This window comes from Lissotriton vulgaris, chromosome 6, assembly GCF_964263255.1.
Source record: "Lissotriton vulgaris chromosome 6, aLisVul1.2, whole genome shotgun sequence".
NCBI lineage: Eukaryota > Metazoa > Chordata > Amphibia > Caudata > Salamandridae > Lissotriton > Lissotriton vulgaris.
In genome coordinates this window covers 818,976,703-819,000,555 of record NC_141694.1, presented here as the reverse complement: position 1 = coordinate 819,000,555, position 23,853 = coordinate 818,976,703, and the positions used below count along the sequence as shown (strand labels likewise).

General features: G+C 45.3%; 1 protein-coding gene across 1 annotated transcript in view; it reads left to right on the top strand.

Annotated features, from left to right (window-relative positions):
- Positions 1 to 23,853, top strand: part of SDCCAG8 (SHH signaling and ciliogenesis regulator SDCCAG8) — a 1,376,087-nt gene that overhangs the window by 815,636 nt on the left and 536,598 nt on the right. Inside the window, exon 16 of the mRNA XM_086925289.1 lies at positions 17,096 to 17,227. Coding sequence (XP_086781415.1) covers positions 17,096 to 17,227 — 132 coding nt within the window. The remainder of the gene's footprint in view (positions 1 to 17,095; positions 17,228 to 23,853) is intronic.

The window sequence follows — 23,853 nt, the reverse complement described above, 5'->3', positions numbered from 1 at the left end:
CGTGAAAAAGGTCACTGGATCATCACCTTCCTAAGATTCCGGCAAACCATAAATACGTAGGTTATTCCTTCTGTTTAGTTTTTCCAAGTCCTCAGTATGTTGCTGGAGGGAGAGAATTGATTTTTCCAAGGAGGAGATGCGCTGGGAATTGGATTGTTTCTCCGAGACTTGCTGTTCGACAGAAGAAATCTGGGAATCCATAGTCGTCCATTTTTCTTTCAGGAGTTGCATGTCTTTGTTAGTTTTTTCAATAAATGGACGCAACTCACGTATTTCTTCCAAAATCAACTCCATAGAAATAGGAGATGAAGCTTTGTCAGGTGAGGGATGATCCTGCTTTAAAAGTTTGGATGAAGTAGTAGGAGGAGAAGTTTTATTGGACTTAGCCTGCGTAGTAGAGGAGCGATGGGAGGATGTTCCCGCCATTATACGTACAGGAGTAGGAGGAAGAAGTGTTAAGGAAGAGGTTGCCGGAACAGTTGTAGAGGGCACAAAAATAAACTTTGGCGAGTGCAATTTAATCATAGGAAGCAGAGAACCACCAAGGTGAAGTAAAGTACTCAGAAAGAGCCAAAAACAACCTTCGAACCACGTAGGTAGTTTATAAAAATCAGAGTACTCCAAACAGCAGGTGAGGAAAGGGGCAGTGTTGTCATAAGATGAAAAAAAAGAAATCCCACAGGAAGACGTTTGAGGCCTTAGTATTAATGAGAGGAGAAAGTTTGTTCCAAAGGTGACATTAAATGAAGGGTCACTCGAACAACAAGTACATGTCTTGAAAGCCTTAGCAGAAAGCAGGTGAAAGCATGTTGTGCTGTGAAGCAAGCATGGACAATATGAAGTAAAACTTGCTCACATCAGCAGTTAGCAAGGGATCCTTAGTGAGTAGAAGGGGATTTCCACACAATAAAAGACTGAAGACTGAAGACCATGGAAATTATGAAAGAAGGAGCTGCATTCCAAGGCTTAGAATAAATAAAAAGCCAGTCCAGCAACAAAAAGATGTATATAAAGTGACATCTCAGCGCAGGTGAAAGCACATCAAAGTGGAGGCATATAACAGACAATATCACCTGATTTGTAGAAAAAGAAGAGGGTGAAAACGCTTTGAAAAGGTGTTTAGTGCACCCATGTAATTTCCTGAAGAAAAACGGAGCGCGTAGAAAAGCGTGCATTCACAAAATGGCGGGCGCTATGTTCGTGAAAAAGCAGTCAGTGCTCATAAGAGGGGATGCGCATCACACCAAAGGTCTGTAATGCGCTCACCCGACTTCACAGACATTCCGATTTATGGTCCCGGTATTTAGGGACAGTGTGCAGCAGGAAAACAGCGATGGAGGCGTCCGTGAGTGAATCGATGCGGCGGAGCTAACTCCCTAGCTGTTCATCTTGTGCAGCGTCATAGCCACGCCCCCCGGATTTTGCGATTCCTAAATAGCGATTCCTTAAAAATCGCAACTTCACCTACCCCAATTGGCACATCTTGTTTATGATGAATGTTTTTAAATATTGCATTGTATTCTTTTATGGTTGTTTCAACCGAAATAAAGATATTGATGTTGAAAAATCGCTATTTAGGATTCGCAATTGCTTCTGTTGATGCATGTGGCTGTATGTCCCTACATAAATGGCGTGAGGGCAACTGTGATATTTTACGTGAGCTCTCCTAATGATATGCTTATTACCCTGGCGCATGCCATAGACATGTTCCAACTTGAAACTGATCAATTCTTACAATTCACTAAAAAAGTGACTACAGCATGCAAGATTTGGCCATCGTTCCCCAAGGCTCTGATGGCCTCCCATACGCCAGAAGCAAGGATAGTCATGTCGGGGGGGAGAAGTTTGATCTCAAATACATACAGGGCCCTGAGAGAGGACGCTCCCTTAATTGAACTCTCGGTGCAACGTAAATGGCATACGAATTTAGAGGCATCCCTAACGACGAAAGACAGGGAGGGGATACATGAGGGAGTAAAAACAATATTCTCCGACGTGCGGTTTAAATTGTTGCAATACAATGTGATACACCAGGTAAACCTTCCCCCAGTAGATTACACGCCATAACCCAGAGCTTTCTTGGAGTGCCCCTGATGCAAAGGTCAAGCAGCGGATTTCATATATATAATCTGGGGGTGCCCAAATATAGATGATAACTGGCAGTCAGTTCTGGCGCAGCTGAACACGGTCACTGGGTGGGGGATACCCAGAGAGGTAGGCTCATGCCTGCTGGGACACATCCCTTTTAGAAAGAAGAAGAAATGAAGTAGAAAATTCCTTATCATGGGGCTGGTGTTGGCAAAGCGTAGAATAGTAATTGGATGGCTGTCTCCGAAAGCGCCACATTTTTCTGACTTCTGAAGGATATGACTGAATGGATGAATGCTGAAGGGAGCCACATGAGCAAGACATGTAGGGATGATAAATTGGCGGATGACCTATGGGCTTGGGTGGCGATACTCCCAGAGCTGCTGACACTGCCGGATGAGTTACTTCCTCCTCCCCCCATAGAATAGGTATGTGTTACGGAGCGGGCGTTGATATAGTTGCAGTGGAATCTCTAAGGGGACCCACGAAACATGCTTGTATGTTTTGCTTGCATCATTGTCATTTGATCAACTTTATGAAAACACTAATAAGGTACTGTATGCATTTATCCTGAATATAATTTGTCAGAGCCTTTGGGGGAGTGGAGGGAGAGGAAGTGGGGGGGGGGTGTTCTAACTGAAGATCTGCTGGTAACTGAAACTGTGATACGATGCATTCAATCAATGTTGTTGTAACTTTAGAAATGACAATAAAAATCTATACAACAAAAGAAAGTATATTTATAAAGTTCAAGCAGCCATCCCAGCTGGGCTATCTTGGTGATAGGCCAGCCATAGGAAGGTATTGAGAAGGCTAAACTAGGTTAAAAAACTGCATTTTTATTTTTTTAAGACATATTTCAGCGAAAAGAAAATTCCATTGTGTGGCTCCTTGAAAAGAGGAGGGTCTGCCAATTCTGGCTCACCTTGGTTTGGAAACTACCTAGAGTCGAGCACCTCTGGATCCCACGGCTCTGCTTGGAGATTATAGTTGAAAAATCTTTTGCAGGTAGACACAACCTTCCTTTGGCCTCTGTAAACTAAAACCATAGCCTTAACAATCACTCTTTTATTTCTTAAAAGCCAATGAAGATAACAAAGATAGGGAGAAATAGAGTGATGTTTAGGAATTTGCAGCATCAGGTGAACACCCACATTCTGAATCACCTGTAATCTCTGAAAAGAGTATTTGGGTAAGCCGAGATATAAGTAATTACAATAATCATGTCTTGACGTGATCAAAGCATGTACCTCATTTTTCTTCTGCTAGGAAAAGATCCAGAAATCTAAGAACTGCCATAGTGACATTAGTAGACAGAAACATTTGGATAACACTGCTGAAAAAAAATCACAATTTAATTGAATCCCTACATTCCTTTCTTTATCTTGGGACTGAAGTGGGCCACAATGCTCATGGAGGTGTTGAAAATTATAATTTTGTTTTTCTCTGGTGTGAGCTGTAGAGCAACTGTTATGCATCCCATTTAGCTTAAAGGCATTCTTTAAAACACTCCTGTGTGTCAGGGATGTGATCAGAAATTGACAAGTTGTGCGACATCGGCATAAAAAATAATCGAAAAGCTAAAAAACTGAACTAGTTTTGCCAAATGGGCAAGATTATATTAAAGAGTGTGGGACTTAAAAATGATCAGGTCATCTCACCTACTCGCAGCTCTCACCTTCATTCTGTACCCCATGGTGTCCCCCAGGGCTCTTCATTGAGCACCACCCTGTTTAATGTTTCAAATCTACAGGGATTGCTATGATATCCTATACTCAGTTGGTATTCTCTTTTACAGATAACCTGATGCTGGGCAGGTCTAATTTCCAAAAAGGACTGCTGGCGATGGCAGAATGGATGACTGTCAACTGCCTCCGCTTGAATGCCAATAAAACTAAAGTCCTTCTACTGGGAAAAGATACTCTTTCTTGGGGCAACCATTGGTAGCCTTCCTCCTTCGGGTCTCCTCCCAAACCCAAGTCTTTCATTAATAACTTAGGAGTCATCATGGACAGTACCCTGGCCTTTGAGGCCCAAGTTAAATCGGTTGTTGGCACTTGTTTCAAGCTTATGAGAAGCCTCAAACCAATCCTCCGCCTCTTTGATTCCAGCACCCGACAAACCATCTTTCAAGCAGTAATTCTGTCCCAACTTGACTACTGTAGATCTTGTATCTTGGCTCTAACAAAATCAGTCATCAGAAGACTCCAGCTTGCCCAAAATGTGGCAGCCAGGCTACTTTTTGCCCTTCCAAAGTTCTGCTCTGTTTCTGGTCTTCTTCACAATCTGCATGGGATAGCTTGGCGTGGATTTCCACGCCCCCAAGAGCAAGATGAGTAAACAGAAACGGAAAATCTTGAGGGTGAAGGGTGATGCAACTACTCTTATCTGGAGTTTTTTACGGTTGGAATGGAAAGCTAATCAATGATATCCAATTGATTATATGTTCTTGCAAGCATGATATTTTGATTTGATTAGTGATTTACAAGTACTGCAAATTGATGGTAGCAATCATAGGCGATTTTTTATTAGTTAATACTTTCTGACTACCAGCAAAAACGTTGGACTCTACTGATGAGTTATTGAATAACAACATATTAAACTGGTATTTCGTATAATAAAGCAGAATGGAATTGCTCAAGGATAAGTTAAAAACAGGAAGATGATTTGAGAAAGGTTACCCCATATATTCAAAGAAAAGATAGGGGATGGTTTGATGTAGATTGCCAAGCCCTCAAGAGTCAAATTAGGAAACAGAAAGAGAAAATCATGACGGTAAATGATATTGTGCCTACTAATACCTTTAAAATAAATACCGCTTTTGCCATGAATTTTTCAAGGACCATAAGCCCTGATGACTTTCTCCCCGTATCTTTACAATCAAACATGGAGCGGTGTGCTAGGTTATTTTCTTTCGTTTTCCAAAGAATCCTATACAAGGGAAGATTCCCAGAAAGGTGGAAAGGGACAAATATAAAACCATTCTTCTAAAAAGATGACCTGTTATTCCCTAGCAACTATAGATTGATAAGCCTACTAGACGGGGCAAAATTGTTTGCTAAAATAATAGTTCAATATTTCAATGACTGGATATAGAACAGGAGCTTAATCCCTGTTGAGCCAGGTGGATTTAAAGGAAGTAATTCCACCATAGACCATTTTTTGTCTATAAACCATAGCCCACAAATTCATAGACCTGAGAAAATACCTCTTTTAAACAAAATAACTTTTGTTGATATCCAAATAGCCTTTGACTTGGTTAATCAAAACTTATTGTGGGACGCCTTATTCAATTAGAAATATTAGAGGGTTTACTTGCTATTTTGAGAGAGTTCCACAATGAAACCTCTGCTATAGTTTGAGTCGACACTGAGGGTTCCCTCTTAAAGGACAATTTCCAATAAAATGATTTGGGGAAGAGCTATGTCCTAGCTCCTATCTTGTTTGCTCTGTTGTTGCCAGACCTTCCATCCACTTGATCAAAAATAGGTTTGTCTCTCCCAGGATGAGTGGGAACCATGCCCTTTGTCTCTTCTTTGCCAATGGCCTAGAAATATGGACATGACTCGGATTGATCTACAGAGGAAACTAACAGAGTTCTATAAATATTGTGATCAAAAGAATATAGTAGCCAAAATCTAGGAAACAAAAGTCTTGTTGTTTGGACAGAAATGCGCACCCTTTTCATGGTATTGAATAAGTAGATTCCTGTAAACATTGTTGTATGATGTTTCCTAAGAAACTCAATTGGAATGACAACATAGACTCTTTAACATCAAGAACCTTGACTTCAGTGGTGTAGTTAAATACATGTAGTAGGGATTTTGGTGGACCCTCTTTTAGACTCGTCTTAGCAGTCTATTCTGCAATGATTCATCCTCGGATTTTGTATGCAGTGGAGATTCTGTGTCTGAACTGTAATTATCAGTGGAACCAGATAGGAAGAAGATGTTTAAATTATCTTCTGTGCCTACTAAATCCATCTATGGTCCAGACAGTTAAAACTGAAGCAAACTTTCCTAAGTCAAAGTTTCCTAGCTTGGTTGTCTACTTTTCTCTTTTGAGTTAGGCTTGGAATCTCAACACTGCAATCTAACAAAATTATGTCAAGAGGAGATTATAACAATTGAACTAAGATGGGCCAAGGACACCAGAAATATCTTAACCAGGTTATATACTTCACTCTATATAGATCTGCTTGCTCCAAGCCTATCCCTGAGCCTGTCAGAATCAAAGTTAGGGTCACTGAAACAAACTAAATCTAGGAAGAAAGACCTAAAGTATTTGCACTGTAAGATGTCAACCCAGTGAAAGAGAATTCTATCAGAAAGCATCTGTTTATCCTTATAATAATTACCTACCAAGCATCTGTTTATCCTTATAATAATTACCTACAAAATCCAGAGATAAGACTACCTATTTTAAAATGTAAAATAGGGCTGAATCCTTTTCATTTGTGAGCAGAGGTATTTGGTTTAATCCAAGACAACGGGGTTGAGTGGAATGCATACGTGGTTTGAGAACACAATGTATCAATGCCTATATAATGTTTGATTGTCTATTTTTATGGCAGCTAAGAGGAAGAATTTAAACCATATTTTTATGAGTATGGAATTAGAACCTAATTTCAAACTATAACTCTTTTTAGATGTGATTTGCGCAGTAAAAATATTTGTAATTGCTGTTAAAAATTATAGTAATTTTTTTTAATATGTTTTATGCATATGTATATATCAATATCCCCAGTTTCATTCAAAGGTTAGATGAAATGTTAAGTGTTTTTATTTAATATATGGTCTCTATAAGCTCAATTTTTGACTTATTGAGCACTGTAAGTGATGCACATGTCGTTCAGTAATTTCTTCAAAGCAAGTTTGACAATATCTTAAAATACTACCATGCCCGATATCACCACAACTAATCCACCATGCAACACCCCCGCGTGGACTACCATAAACTCCACCTCGGATAAACACATCATTCTCATCCAGTCTTTGAAGTCCCCTTGCACCTCCACAGAACCTGTGCACCTTACCCATTGTTCCTTCCCAAACAGCCACCTCTCGGACTGGATAAACCCCTCTGGCATAAATAAGGAGGCTCACTGAAAAGGTTATTCTGAAAAGATCCCCACTACACCGTTCTTCAAAACTACCATTTAGGATTCACTTCTGCCGTGTAGTATGGAGACTGCATCACACCAGATGGTTAAAGCCTCCCACCTAGCAGACTCCTTCCTCCTCGTCCTGCTTGACATGTTTTTAGGCTTTAACACCATTGACTAGCAATCCCTACATAAGGCCCTCACTACTTCCAATGGGATTCAATGATACTGTGCTGCAGTGATTTGAGTTAAATCTGTATAACCGACCCCAGACAGTCCAAAGCGTTTCTTCAGATCAGAACACTACAACAAAGTCAGTGTCATCCCCCAAGGGTTTATCTTCTCATCAAGGGATCTTCGACCTGTATATGGAGCTCTGAAGAGCCCTCCTGGCTAACAAGAACATCAAAATCAGTCAGTAGATGGATGACAAGCAGCTCCTTGTGAAAGTTTCATCCAAACAGAGAATCGGATGCCTAAAGCACTACCTCTAAATTATTCGTCTGCGCTTCTAAGGCCTATCTCAAATGCAACACAAAGATGTAAGTTGTATTCACTGCCAGTGACTATAAATGACAAACGGGTACAAGTCTAGCTTTCTGAGATGAATGTTCATGGCTTCACCACTTGACTCCTCCACACTGCCAGGTTCCTGGCCTTTGTAAGTGATACCGACCTCTGCTACAGGATTCGTATTGTTCTCAAGAGAAATAAAGCCTGATATTTGTTTGCCATCCTTTGCAGAGGAAGGCCCTTAAAGCTAAACGTGGATTAGTGAAAAACTTGGACTCGGGAGGACTGTCTAGTTGAACTGGGACTAGCTTGCCCCCCAGGTTTTAAAATCATTCACACCCCTCGGCTGAAGAACAGAGGTGGTGGAATCGGTATCATCTTCAGAGAATCGCTGGGTCTCCTCCAACTTAAAATCAGTGAGGTCCCTGGCTTTGAACTGATGGGATTCTCCATTAAAGATCTGGAGAGAACACTACTCACAGGTGTGCTATGCTATCGCCCACCGGGCTCTGTACCTTCCCTATCAGACTTCCTGGACTTGATATATGACCTATCCAATACTCACTCTAAGCTGTTGGTCCTGGGGGACTTCAACTTATGGCAGGGTGGTCCACTGGATGGGGCGTTTACGACACTCTGCCAAGCTTTTGGCGACATTCAGTTGCAGCAACTGGTCAGCTCTGCGACGCACAGGGGAGGTCACGTCCTAGACCTGATTTTCGCTGATGCTCAATCAGCTGTGGTCCACGATATTCTTCGCCAATGCTGGACTGACCATGCACTGGTGGTTTTCTCCCTTTGTGTAGGGGACTATCCCGCTGAAGCAGCCGGTGTAGGACTGTCGAAATTGGGTAGACCTTGGTCCCGATTATTTAGGTCATCTTCACTGCCATCGTTACTACCCGACAACTTCTGTTTGAGTAACTCGGTGGAGGAAAGCTACCATACCTTGTGCCGGTCTATTACCGACACACTAGACAAGGTGGTGCCCCTTCGTAAGTCTCGAGGGAGAGTGAACCGGGCTTTTCCCTGGTACACGGAAGAGCTACGACAGTTGAAGTTGAGCTGCAAACGTGCTGAGAGAGCTTGGAGGAAGCAGTACTCTACCTCAGCTAAGGCCTCGTTCAGGCTCGCACTGCAGGGCTACAAAGCGCAGATCAAGCTGGCTAAGGCGGCTTTTTTGGAGTCCACCTTGAACCAGGCGCCTAATAAATCTCAAGCCCTGTTTAAAGTTGTCAGGGACTTGTCCCACCCAGTGTGTGTGGCCAACATGGTTGTTGCGTCACAGGCCTTGTGCGACTCCCTGGCGGGTGCCTTTGAGGAAAAGACTGCAAAGATCTTAGAGGGTTTAAAAAATCCTCTGCCCCCTGCTCTCGGCTTGGGAGCTCCGGTTAGCCCGCTCAGTCGACCCCGGCAAGTTGGCTCTAGCCCTGGCTCGGGAGCTCCGAACGGGTCACCCAGTCGACCCCAGCCGATTGACGCAGCTCTCTCACCGGGAACCCTCGACCTGGGAGCTCTGGCTGGCTCGTCCAGTCGACCCCAGACGGGTGCCTTTGGTCCCAGTCTGGGAGCTCCGGTCGGGCCACTCAGTCGACCCCAGACGAGCGACCCAGTTCTCTGCTTGAGAGCTCCGGACATTCCTTCCAGTCGACCCCAACTGAGACTCTGTCCCCGTCCCTCCTTTGAGGAATTCTGCAACCTGGCGCATACGGTGTCTTCGGGCTCTCAACTCGACCCACTGCCTCCTAAGTTCTGGAAGGTCTTCCACGCGGAACTTTTTCAGCCTTTGTACTCCATCTGCCTCCAGTCTTTGGAGTTGGCATCCGTTCCCGAGTGTTGGAAGCTAGCAGTAGTGTCACCTCTGCTCAAGAAACCAACGTTGGACCCTGCCTGCTTGTCCAACTACAGGCCAATCTCTCTGCTCCCGTTTCCTATTAAGATCATGGAAAAATGGGTGACCCGCTCACTCTCTGGCTTCCTGGAGAACATCGGATGGTTCGATGAGGCACAGTTTGGCTTCCGCCCCGGGCACGGGACGGAGTCCGCACTGGTATCCGTATTGGACAATCTTCGTTCGCGTGTCGACAGTGGTCGGGCAGCCTTTTTAGTGCTGCTCGACATGTCGGCCGCGTTCGATACGGTTTCCCATCGACCCTTATCAGGAGACTAGAGGAGTGTGGGGTCACAGAGGGTGCAAGAGACTGGCTGATATCCTATCTTGGCAGCCGGCAACAATTGGTCTCGCTTACTCCATTTTGCTCTGAACCAAGGAAAGTAGGTCAGGGGGTTCCACAGGGCTCGGCCATCAGCCCTATACTTTTTAGTCTGTACCTCCGCCCCTTGGTCCAGCTTATAAAATCTTTTGGTGTCTCGGCTTTTAATTACGTCGATGACACCCAGCTGGTCTTTTCCTTGGAAGGAAACAATGCGGTCCCGCAGGAGACATTTCATCGCTGTATGGCAGCCACAGCGGACTGGCTACGGGCCAACTCTTTACAATTTAACAGCTCAAAGACGGAGGTGCTCTATTGTTCCGTAGACCGGATTCCGCGGGCACTTCCAGAGAACTTTTGGCCTGCCACCTTTCCTGAGCCAGTGTCGGCGGCGGAATCAGCCCGTAACTTGGGGGTGATCTTCGGCCCAAACTTACAGCTTGACATACACGTCAACAAAACCATCTCTACGTGCATGATGCTGTTACTCATGTTGCGCAAAGTTCTGCCCCTTCTCCCCGCCCAGGCCAGGCCGGAAGTAGTTCGCGGTACCATACTAAGTCGTCTAGACTATTGCAATGCGCTACTTCTGGAGGCCCCAAAAAATCTGCTGGGGAAGTTACAGCGGGTGCAGAATATGGCTGCCAAGTTGGCTCTTTCCCGCCCTAGGTCTAGCTCTTCCACTTTAGCTCTAAGAGAGCTACACTGGCTCCCGGTACATCTGCGAGTGCTGTATAAAGCTGCATGCTTGGTGTTTAAGGCAGTACACCAACAGGGCCCAGTACCGTTGCAGAATATGTTTGCCTGGTACTCTGCCTCGCGGCCCCTCCGCTCTTCTTCAGCACAGGTACTGGTAGTTCCGAGGTTTCAGAGAGTTAGGATGGGTGGCCGCTCATTTAGTGTTGCTGCGGCCAAACTTTGGAACTCCCTGCCTCTCTCTTTGCGAAACCACAGGGACTACTTGCCGTTTAAGAAAGCGCTAAAAACGCATCTCTTTCCTAAAATTGCTTGAGCAGTGAAAAGTGCAACCGCCAAAGTTCAAAGCGCCAGGATGCACTTTGGGTGACAGGACTGCGCTCTACAAGTACACAAAATAAATAAATAAAAATAGTGATCCGCCATCCAACCACTGATTCTCTCCCTCATTGACGTTAGTAAAACTCTGCTGGACTGCATTCAAGACCACCCATACTCCACTAAATACTCTCCTACATGTAATGATGCACCTCATTAAAGGCCTCCACTAGTACTGCAGAACCTTACCAAGCCTTGTAGAGTCCCATTAGCTCCTGCTGCTTGCTCACATCACATACAATGCATTTTCTACATGTAGTTAGTTTTCTATAGGCAACACAGTACATACTGTATCTCTCAATGCTGACAATATGATATTGTATATCAAAGATATTGAGGGGGGCAGGTAGAGATGGTCCGGCTGCTGTATACTTTTAGAAATCTTCCTGGAATCAATGATGATCGTGTGCTTACTCCTTTGTTGGCACGCAAGTGGAGCCTATGCTCCAGTTCGGAGACTTGCAGATACCAGTTGCCTCATGCACCTTTCGGTATCTTGGAGTTCAGATTTATAGGGACGGATGTGACCTATTGGAAGGGAACCTAACTCGTACGGTTACAGCACTTAAGCCTCAAGTGGCCTTTTGGGTTACATTGCCTCTATTAGTGGCCAAACGTCTGGCCTTGTCAAAAATGTTACTGCTAAACCCACGATAACACCGGCCGGATAGTGCATCTCATAGACAAGGTCAACAAATTTCGAATCCTGGCTGTATTGGTTGGCCTGGACGCGGAGAAGGCCTTTGATCGGGTCAACTGGGCCTTCTTCTTCCGAGTGATGGCTAGCTTCGGCTTCTCGTCCAAATTCATCGCGATGATCCAAGCGAACTACTTGGCCCCCACTTCCAGGGTGCTGGTCAATGGCACGAGCTCTGGCTCGTTCAGGCATTCTCGGGGGACAAGGCAGTGATGTCCCCTTTCCCCCCTGCTTTTTGCCCTTAGCATTGAACACCTAGCGATGGCGGTGCGACAAAACGCGGCTATTCAGGGGATCCCGTTTGCAGGCGATCTCCACAAGATCTCCCTCTTTGCAGACGATATCCTATTGTCCCTCACAGAACCGGAGAGCTCTCTCCCTAGCCTCCAAGCGGAGCTCCCTCGCTTCGAGTCCCTCTCGGGCTTCAAGGTCAATGCTAGCAAGTCTCTTATTCTTAACCTCTCCCTGCCTTCGGATAGGGCGGGTCAGCTGCGCTCCTCCACTCCGCTCGCCTGGGCCGCTCAGTCCCTACAATACCTGGGGGTGTGTTTGACCCCTTCGCTTCGGGGCCTCTTTCAGGCTAATTTTCCACCTCTCCTCATGCACATCCAAACCGAATTGGCAAAATAGAAGCCGCTCTTCCTCTCGCGGCTGGGCCGCATCCACGCTATTAAAATGATCCTCCTACCTAAATTACTCTACCTCTTTCAAGCACTCCCCATCAGCCCCGAACCCGACTATTTCCAGAGACTCAAGTCCACGTTGCTTCGCTTCATCTGGCAGGGGGGTAGGGCACGCTTTTCCTTCTCTCTGTTACGACAGCCTCGTTCTGAGGGAGGAGTGGGGCTGCCGGACATTCAGATGTATTTCAAGGCAGCCCAGCTGCGGGTGCTGATCGAGATTCTGAGAAACACTGGCTCCATATGGATCGCGGTGTGACGGGCCGGATCATATGGGATTTAGCTTGGCGCCCACGCAGGGATAGACCTTTGAACGCCTACCTGAGCACGCCCACAAGCACCACATTGAAGGTCTGGGACACTCTAACAGCTGACGAACTCTGGACCACCTTCCGGTCCCCCTACACTCCGATACACAACACCTCCCTTTTTCCTCCGGTTGGGCCCCTTTAACCCCTGGAAGGAGGGCGGGTGCCTCGCCTTGATACATCTATTCGGTGGAGGGAAGCCCCCCACCTTTCAGGAATGTCGGGATGAATTCCACCTGCCAGCCACTGAATCCTATCACTACACCCAACTCATGCACTGTGCTCTTCACCCCCCCATTAGAGATGCTGGTGGTGGATGTGGTGGTGGATGTGGATGTGGTGGTGGTGGTGGATGTGGTGGTGGTGATGTCCCTTGACCAAATTTGAGGCCTTCCTCGCTGGATCTTCCTCGATGAAGGGAGTGATATCCTTTATCTATTCTTTCTTGCTCAAAACCTGCATCTCGCCGCGTCCTAGATACATGACTATGTGGGAAGACCTGCTACAGCGCCCCATCGCCGATGAGGACTGGGCTCATCTGTGGGCAGATACCCACCGTTTTAATCAGTCTATCGCCCTCCTAGAAGCCCACCTCAAGATGATGATGGACTGGTATCTTCACCCTTCCAAGCTTCGACGGATATTCCCCGCCGACTTGGACAGATGTTGGAGAGGTTGTGGTCAGTTGGGGGATTTTCGTCATATCTGGTGGGACTGCCCCTCCATTAGACCCTATTGGGAAGAAATGTTGGCGCACATAAAGGAGATGATTGGCTATCCTATTCCCACGGACATGGTGGGGGTCCTTCTGGGGCTCCGCGATCCCTCCCTGCTACATCAAACGTGGGCGGACAAAGCCATCATGTGGCTGTGCATTGGGGCTGCCAAGATAACCCTGGCGGGGGCTTGGAAGAAGAAAGAGGCCCCCGCCGTGTCCCTATGGCCCGTTCGCCTTTGGCAACTCCTGAACTTAGAGCGCATGGCGGACATTTTCAGGGATGGATTTAAGAACTTCATTTTTAAATGGGGTCCGCTGGTCACTTTTCTCTCATGAGGCCTCCCTTCAGCAGTCTGTCCGCCCACGCTCAGGGATCTTCACCTTTTCCAAATGTGAGCACTCCATCCCGCCTGATACACTCCTCCTTATTGGATCTGCTGTTTTCTTTGCTGTTTCCCTCATCTTTTAGTTGGGGTAGGGAGGGGGGGGGGGCGGGACGGATGGGAGGGGGATGGGGGGTGCCTGTTTTGTTCTGGTTTAATTCTTGGCATGCCTTTGTTAAGGCCAAGCAGCTATGCCCAGTTCTTCTTGGCCTCCCACAACAGATCACTGGGGTCTTTTCCCCTCCGCTCGCCTCCGGATGTGGACTGGCTGATTTGTGATTGAGTTTCTAGGGGCCGTTTTCCCGGCTGCTTAGAACGCTTACCCCTCAACTGGGCTGTTGGTCCCACAGGGGGAATCCTGCTCCCTTCGCTGCTTGTTGTCTTTTCTTCTTTGCTGCCTACGTGGCCTGCCATTTCATCATCCTGCCTGTACTCTATCTGATGTGGGATTTTCTGCTATGGCCATGTATTTGTATTACGCTGTCTGGTACTCTGCTTGCATTTGAAACTTTCAATAAACATACTTTGGAAAAAAAAAATGTTACTGCTCTTGTTGTACCACTTCGTGAATTTACCCATTATAATACTAGCCTGGGTGTTTAAATTATTAAATACTAAACCAGTTGACCATGTGTGTGGAAAAGGGCACCGCAGACTCGGCCTAGAGAAATTGCAACTACCAACGGACAAGGAAGAATGGGGGCCCCAGATTGCAAGGCCTATTGTATAGCTGGACAACTACAGTGGTTATCATATTGGTTGGCTGGTCGCAATAAGTCGGAAATAGGCTACCCAGCGACTCAAGTTGGTCGACACCAGTTTCATAGACTGCTATATCCCAATGCTCAGTCCTTGCCCACACATACATTACTATCAAGTATACCCTGATATACTGGGAAATGGCGATGAAATAAACTGCTGCACAGTCACTTTATGCACCTAATATAACTTTTTGTGGCCTTTCTACCGCTTCTCGCACCTTGACAAGGCGTAGACTGGACCTCTGGGAGCATGTGGATGTCACCACTGTAGGGGGGCTATTTGCGCATGGCACACTGATGTCCCACACTGATTTTGTAGACACTCATGGTTTCCCCAATGCCTTGTTCCTCACCCATGCCAGTATTCTTCGATATGTACGTAAATATTGGGCAGCGGATGGGCAGGATCACCCTACTCATGAACTCCTTAGAGCACTTAATACTATGGGTCACGTTCATCACCTAGTGCGCTGGTTGTACAGGAAACTCCGGAAACAACTTATGGCACCACTCACTTCCCTAAATAACAAGTGGGAGACGGGCCTGGCTCGGAAACTCTCAGATAACAAATGGGCCTGTATGTTGGAATATCCAGAAAACAATCTCGTAATTCGAGATTCAAAATCATCCAATTTTCCATACTACACAGAGCATATTTGACACCACACAAAATTGACCGGATGTACCCCACAGCATTCTCGATGTGCCCCCGCTGCAATGAGCATGGAGCAGACCTGATGCATATGCTGTGGGCCTGACCCCGGATAGCAAACTACTGGACGGGAATAGTGGAGGCTGGATCTAACAGGGTGACCTCAATGGGTAGCCCTGAACAGTACATACTCGGACTGCCCACAGGACCTAGGGGCTCTTAGATAGGGACTCGGTTCACAAACCTAGCACTGCTACTAGTGAAATGCTTAAACCAACTGCTGGATATCCATGTTGGCCCCCAGGATGGTCATGCATTGGGGACTTTCTGAAAGTGAGACCCTTAGGCGGGAGGAATACAGGGCTCTGTGTAAAACACCTATTCCCTTCTAGTTGAATACACTACTGGAGGGCTGCAGGGCACAAGAACCAGAACCCTGAACAGCTAAGATGACGAGGCCAGCACGGACAACAGTGGTATAGCACTATTTGTATCCTTAGGTTGCAGCATTCTTCTGACGTTCACATAACAACAGCTTCACATAGTCCGTACACTTGCTCTCCCCCTAGCATTGTATGGTATAATTACTAGGTGACATGTCAAGTTTATTGGGGATCCAGGTAGGGGGTGGGTACCTTAATCATTTGTTTGTTGTTTTGCATGAAAGCGGTGTTGATTGACAATCACGCCTGTAATGATGTTGAAATATCTATCTGACTTTATCCGAATGTTCTCATTTGCCTACGGAAATGCGTTACAACTGTAATACCTTTTTTTTAAAATGCAATAACGTTTGTGTTAAAAAAAATCTACATCTCCTTAGTACTGCAACACCACTGTAACAAACTGGTTTCATAAATCAAGACCCTTGATTGAACACCAACACACAAAACACCTGCTTCAGCAGACTAGAAGTCAGGAGATGCAAGAGGCAGAAGATGAGTTGCCGCTATTATCCACCTATTCCCTGAGGCTCTGGATCAGCATCACAGTTCAGATCTGTAGGCAATAGCCTTTCCCCACTTTCTCAAGAAGCTGAAAACCCATTTTGTCCAAGCAGAACCTTATCACAGTGTGACCAGTCAGTTACAGGACTACATGCTGACTAGTTTTCCATCTCAAATGAATACAAGCTCGCTACCTTACCAGTATAACGTCATGAATGCCTTACACTCATGTATCCAGAAAAACCTTTGGTTTTTAAAAGAACTCTCACCCACCAACCAAATTGTTGTCATGCTTCCTCATTGGGTTTCCACCCAAGACGCCTAATGCATCTCGGGTGTGCTACTATCCCTGATTAAAGCAGAGCTGTTTTTGTGTGAAATTGTGGATTTATGGGTGAATTAAAACTGCCTCAAGGTGATCTGTCCCTTGGGAAGTTTTAATCGTTGATCCCTTTGGTAGGATTAAAAACAGTGATGGTAGATGTGAAGTTCGATAATAATGGGCTGATACATCCTAGTGAAAGCCATTTGTGACATTATACTGGTATGGTAGCGAGCTGACTATTATTTGTTTGTACATTGTTAAGGAGAAGAGAAACAAGCTCATCTCATCTTCTTACTCTCCTGTTTTGTTTACCTTGCTTTCCATCCCTTCGAAAGCCAAGTTCTCTAATGGGTTTGTGTGCTGTCCTTGCCCCTGGGAGTCCATCAGGTCAAGTCCCACCTCCCTGCATCTCTTTGCTATTCTTAATCATGTTCTTATCTGCATTCACTGCTCACCACCCTCATTTTCAAGTGTAACCCACTCCCTTATTGCACAGCGCTTTGAAGCTAGGCTCACTTTGTACGAGTTGCATACATAAATAGATCCTAAATCATTGGTGGGAGAGTTAAACATTTACTTTTTCGAATTTGATTGTCAAGACCACCTCTTTCAACTGTGCAATCTCTTTACAGGCTGGAAGTATCACAGCTTAGTCAAGACAATGAGTACATCAATACCAGGCTTGTCAAGCTGCAGAAACGAAATGACGAGCTGGAAGAACAGTGCATCCAGCATGGAAGGATGCATGAGAGAATGAAGCAGAGGTAAGACCTTTTGAGAATACATTATACATGCATGCATTTAAAAATAAATGTCTGCAGCATTTGGTCACCTATTACATGAATCTACAGTGAAGCACAATTATTTATCTGGGAACGCAGAATCGCTTAATTCGCCTTGACTGGTTACTTTAAACACGGTTTACCTCCTTGTTTTCCCACTGAAGAGTTTAGCAGCCCAGTGTTCTGCATACCATTCAGTTACGCTTGCATCTTACCATTGCTAATGTCATTGGTTACTGTCCATCATGTAGATAAATGATACATTTAAGACTGCAAGATGTGGATGGAGTGTCCAGAACTGAGCTGGATGGCTTATTTCCTAATCAGGAGTTCTGAGTTAGAATTAGTGACACCAGTTCCCACCTTTCTTCGTACCACAGTCACTGTAGGGAAACTGCTCTTCACTGCATCAGTGTTTGCATCAAATGTATTCTTTGTTCCCCCTTCACCGATGATGCAGTGGGTTTAAAAGCCCTCCACCTGAAATGAGTATTTAATCACAATAAATATATGAAGTACCGAAGTAGCAGTTTCTGGGATTGGGCCAGGGCAGATATCTAGTCAACATGTGGCAAAGCTATCAAGATGGAAATGTATGTTCCAACAGCATGCATCATTATTACCAGTGTGGCAAATGTTCTATCTCGATAAACACAAATCTGGGTTCTGGATAAAAAAAAATAGGAGATTCTCTGTTGTTAGGTCTCTCGCTATGCAGGTCAAAAGTCTCAAACCAAGAGATGATTCTTGTTGCTCGTAGGCAAAGATGTATATTCGCATCACTCATGATAGGAGGCATTCCACGTGTGCCTCTCAGTCTTATTTGTAAATAGACTTATCCAGTTATAAAAGGCTGCAAAGTCTCAACCAAGTACCCTATAAGAACGGACACAGCTGCGTAATGCATGAATTATGATTTAGTGTACATGATCTCTATAAGTACTTTCTTCTACACATACATTTTCTGAATTCACTTCCAATTTAACTTGCACATTTTACACTTTTCTCACGCTGATTTGCTATTTTGCTCTGGTCCGTACCCTTCACTGGGCCTACTGCGATTTCACTTTGACTTTTACAGTCTGTGTACATATTTTTACACAAATTCAGTATGCAGGACAGTGGATAGTTTGCTATTTGCCTATACACTATTTTTATGGGGGGCGGGCTGGTGCACACAGCTTGTTTCTCAGAAGCCAACTTATATCTTGAAGCTGTTAGCTCCCTCAAAACAGTAATGCTGTGCTTGTGTAACCCCCCCCCCCTAACAACACTGTTTGCATTAGTGGAACAGAAATTTGTGTTTTTTACTATCTCCTGCTAGTCAGTGCAATTTGTTTTTGGGGTTGGCGTATAATTATTGAGAAGGAGTGTGTGAGTTCTCCATCTAAAGAAATAATTTGATGGGCAGGTTATCTGAAACCATGCCTAATTCTCTCTATGTTTCATGTGACCCAGGAGTGAGGGCACCACTGTGTTCCTTTGAAGCAAATCTAGCATTTTTGAAGCATAGACATTGGCATCATCATCCCCTTCTCATTACTGCCTCGATAAAGTTAACAACTGTCTAGAAACAACTTGAATAAAGGTAATCATGATACACCTTTTTTAATGCTGCTGTTTTTCAAATCTGTTTATTTTAATTTACAGCTTCAACTGAAAAGGCTATTTCTGTATTGTAAGTTTCTTCAGAGTAGACATCAAATCTCAGCACAAGAGACACATTTTCAGTGTTGACCACATTTTTTTTTATGATACCAAAAATGACAACTCTGGGGATTGAGTGCATGGCAGGCCAGCTTATGTCCTCTCTCCTAACTACATCCTTTGTAGGGGCTTAGATCCTCTCTTCAAATCACTAGATGTGCTGCTTATGTGGCTGATGTAATTAGTGACACAATGATGGGGCTGGCTTATTTCAACTGAAGCTTTAAGAATGCACCTCGGACCCTATCCATATCACCATAGGGACCAGGCAGGGGTGTCCCCTCTCTCCACTCTTGTTTGCGTTAACATTGGAACCGCTAGCTTGCATTATCAGACAACGACACAAGGACTCAGCCCTCAGGTTTGTTCATCGCCCAGTTAGCACACTCTATGCGGATTACATGTTACATTTTCTAAGGGAATCGCACACTTTCATGGCACAGTTCCTGCGGGAATATATTCGGTTGGCCTATTCTCTGGTCTCAACAGTAATTGGCCCAAATCTGTGGTGGTGCTGCTGACGGAGAAGCTTGAATTCCCGGTTGTGTGGTCGATGGACCCTATAAAATACTTGGGGGTGTGGGTTCATCAATACCTCAAAATAGTTATCCGCGATAACTATGACACTGCATACACGACATTGGAACAAAAGGTTGATAAATGGGTGAAACTCCCGCTGTCATTAGCGATCGTATAGCTCTCATTAAGATGGTCGTGCTGCTTAAATTTTATATCTTTTCAGTAACATACCAATCTCACTAACTCAACAATTCTTCAAATCCATGCGCTCCTTGCTTCTCCGATTTATTTGGGGGGGGTGTAAACAAGCCTGTGTGAGCTGGGAGACACTCAGCTTGGATTACAAGGAGGAGGCTTCAGTGTGCCTATTCTATATTTATATTATTTATGCGCTCATGCACATTATGCGCACTATTGGTTCGGCTCTAATGATTTTATCCACACATAGCAGTGGAGGACGGGAACGCACACTCCATTCTGTTGAGCTCCAATTTAACTCATACCCGCAGACATACACCCCGTAATGAAATCAATACTATTGATACCACCATAGCATCCTGGCAGGCACTAGGACGTCTGGCTGGGAAACTACCTCTTTATTCCCCTGTTGACACTTGCCTTTCAATCGGACCTGTCGGTCACACATGAAACGGGGGCAATGAACACTCTGAAGCTATGAGGGATTACTCGAATGCTGGATTTGTATCCTGACGGTGTCTTCTTGACAGACGATGATATTCGCTATATACAGAACAAAACGTCCCTATTTATATTCCTTTTTCATAGATTGAAAATCGCGATGCAGGCACATTATCCCATATTCCTTGCAGAACCCCCAACATTGCAGACATTGCATACACTGCTCCTCAGTCCGCATAATAGGAGTTTGGAGAAATGGAACAGATATCTGAATCCACAACTAATGCAGCAGGATTGGGAACACTGCTGTCAGATGACCAGCGCCTTGACGTCTAATGGCAACCTCAGAATAATTAATTTCAAATACATTCATCAGGCCTACTACACTCCACAAAAGTTATTCAAATATGGGCTTAGAGACACTGATGCATGCAAGCGCTATGGAATTGTGGGTGCCGACTTCTGGCATTTAGCCTGGATATGTCAGAGGGTTGCAGCGTTCTGGGCTGATGGGATTTGTAAATTATCTCCCATGATTAACATTGACCTGCAGTGCTCTCCACATGTATGTTTATTGAGCTTGGTGCCATTCCTAAAGGGTGCCGTAGGCAAGTTTGCGATAGTGGCTTTACTCCTGGCCAAGAGACGAGTGGCGATGACATGTGAGAGCACGGCTAGGCCCTCGACCGCACAATGGCTCAGAGGTCTAGTATATTGTTGTGACAATTTAGTAGTATATGCGGAGGAACTACCCGCCTCCTCTAGACCTTGTGATATATGGTAGCCCCTGTTACAATACCTGCAATCTGTGAAGCAGAACAAGTCCCCCGAAAATGTGGAACAGTAAGCCTGGTTTTCCTTTGCATATATGTATGATGCCTTACTATTCTGTAAAGTTTAGATATCTATCACTGATGACCACTATGTACAAAAGAGCCACGGGGTGTTATGATGTTCTTCAAATACATATGCTTTTTGATGCTGTTTCTTTATATTGCGTATGTTTTAATAAAAGTAAAAAATAAAAATTAAACTTTAAGAAAAATAAAACACAACCCCCCAACGTGAAGTTCCGTCATCCTGACTCTTCGAGCTACAGCATAAATCGCTCGCAGAGAGCGCTACCGCTAAGCTCTGACCTGCCCCCTCGCGATGACAACAAGATCTTCGTGCTACAGTGACCATCCACAATGCCAGGCTTGCTCTACGCGCTACATCGACGACCATTAGCGATACTCCTCTGCTCCTCAGACCCCCTCCACCGCGAATGGGATTCTTTGCACTGGACTGAAAAGGAAACTTTTCAGCAGGACAAGCCTGGTCCCTTTATCCGATCTGCACTCCATTGCGGTCGGACTGAACTTGTGACTTTCTCCCAGTCTCGCACCACTAAATAGCCAAGAGCGGTGCTTTGGGTTTTTCCAGTAAATCTTTAACATTTCTTGTCTCCGATTCTACTAATTGGATTTTTGTAATTTTGGTATCAAATTATTTATTGAACTCTGCTCTAGTTTTCTAAATTGGTGTGGGATTTTCTTTTTGTTGCGTTTTCACTTCATTACTTTTGAAGTAGGGTTTCACCGCCCTCCTTAACTTTTAACCCAATTTCTCACAGTTAGCTTTTAACAGACTTTCACCATTCCAATATGGCTGCAATTGTCGTGGCAGTAGCTCCGGCCATCCTTGGTAGATTTTCTTTTTAACAGACAACAGAATTTTGTCAATTTTCATGTTCTTTTCCCACTCTTCTTTTATTATGGCTGGAATATGGATAAATAGTATGGTTTCCTCAATGGGAGAGAGATTTTGTTCGTAGCTGGCAATCTGGACAAGCAATCAGCTACTTGGTTTTTGATTCCTGGTACATATTCCATTTTAAAAGGATATCCTTGAAAGCCTAATATCCATCCAGATATTCTCAGAGTAGTGTTTTCTATATCTTTGGTGCATAGCACTGGAATCAGTGGTTTATGGTCTGTTATTAATTGGAAAAGAAATTTCCCATAGATAAACTTTTAAACGTTGATACTCCAGAATCAGCAAGCCAGTGATTTTTTTTCGGTCTCGCGTGTCAAAGCAGCGCAGTGCTTTGCTTGGCGAGCTCTATTGCTGTGGATTTGGTGCTGGAAGGGAGACAGGAGGTGGCACGCGCGGACAGGAGATGTTCACTCCGTATGCGTGCACATCTCCTGTCCCTGGAGGCTGGCATCACACAGCGCGCGCATCGCGCGCTTTCACTATGCCTCTCACCCGTCGGTTCCATGGAGACGGCTTGTCTTTGACTGCGTTGAGACGACTCCCATCCACCACAGCGCTTTATTTTGTATTTTTCATTGCGCCTCAGCGCTCGATCCTGAGTCATGACTGCTGCTCCTCCTCGGGCTTCCCCGGCCACAGACAGGTAGTAACGGAGGGCAGCCCCCAGTGGTGTGAGCCCCCCCCCCCCCCCCCCCCCCATACAGCATCCCGGCTTCTCCTCTGCAGGCCCGCATATAGCTCCGTACCTGAAGCTGCTCTCGTACAGGAGGGCTGAGTCACCAACGCACATGCAACAGGAGATCGTGGGGGGGGGGGCGGGTGACAGAATATGCCAGATGGGGAAGAAAGGCAAAGTACAACAAAGCAGGAAGATAAAAGAAAATGCAGAGCAGTGGTCAACGTTTCAGAGCAGGGGCCAGCTCAGTGTAAAGGCAAGGTCCGGGCAGAGCATCAGTGTGAAGGTCACTGCAGCACGGCCTCTCCTCAGAAGCTGGGCAATGGTGTAATACAGAAAGAACAGATCCAACGCCAGGCACCCATTCCGTTAACACGTCACATAAGGCATTATTTGAAGTGGTGGCGCGGGGGCTATTGTTCGTCGTGCAGGGCACGTATTGGCATTCAACCATGCGTGAAGGGCGGTCATTAAAGAGGTTCACTGGTAAAGGGGTTTGAAGGTCACAGGAGAGCTTGAAGGTTGTGCCTGCAAGGACAGCGTTAACATAGCCCAATGACGTTCTGAAATACACTATCTAAGGGTGCTCAGAGACCGCCCAGGGCGGCATCGTGTCAATGATGTGGGCCCGGAATGTAGGCTTCTATATCCGTACAAGTACTGTACCGAGCTTGCAGTTGGTAACTGTACAGATGATATTGCAATCATACAGTAGGCATTAATAGATACTATAGTTTAAAAGCCCGGCATCCAGGTATGCTGGAAACTCTGCAGGAGGTCCCATGAGACCTACTCTTAGGTGATTCGCACAAATACGCTATCAGAGCCACTGGTTGTTGTAGTTTTCATATCGCAGAACGAGATTTAAAAAAAACTGCAGACTTTATTATATCCCATGCATCTTCCCAGGAAAGTGCAAGAAATCGCGCACTTTCTTTTTTTTAATTTCAAAGTATTTTATTAGAAGGTTGTTTTTTATATACAGTACAGTAGTGATGCATGAGGACGATACAGGTGAGTTACATACGCCTTTGTGGTTACATAAGGCATGACGGCAAGCATGGCTGGACGTCGGTATTCTGATCTCGATCGGCCGATTGGCGTACCTTATTTCGGTTACCACTGTTCCACCCTCGTAAATAGAAAAGAGAAGAGTGAAGAAAGGAGGAATGGAGGAGGGTAAGAGGTGGGGGGGGGAGGCAGAGCAATGTATTGGTCGATTCTACGGCGAGCCTCCAGTACCTATGATAGGGTTCGGTGGGCTGCCTATGGGGGTTTGTATGCAGCCACTCCTGGCGAAGACCATGAC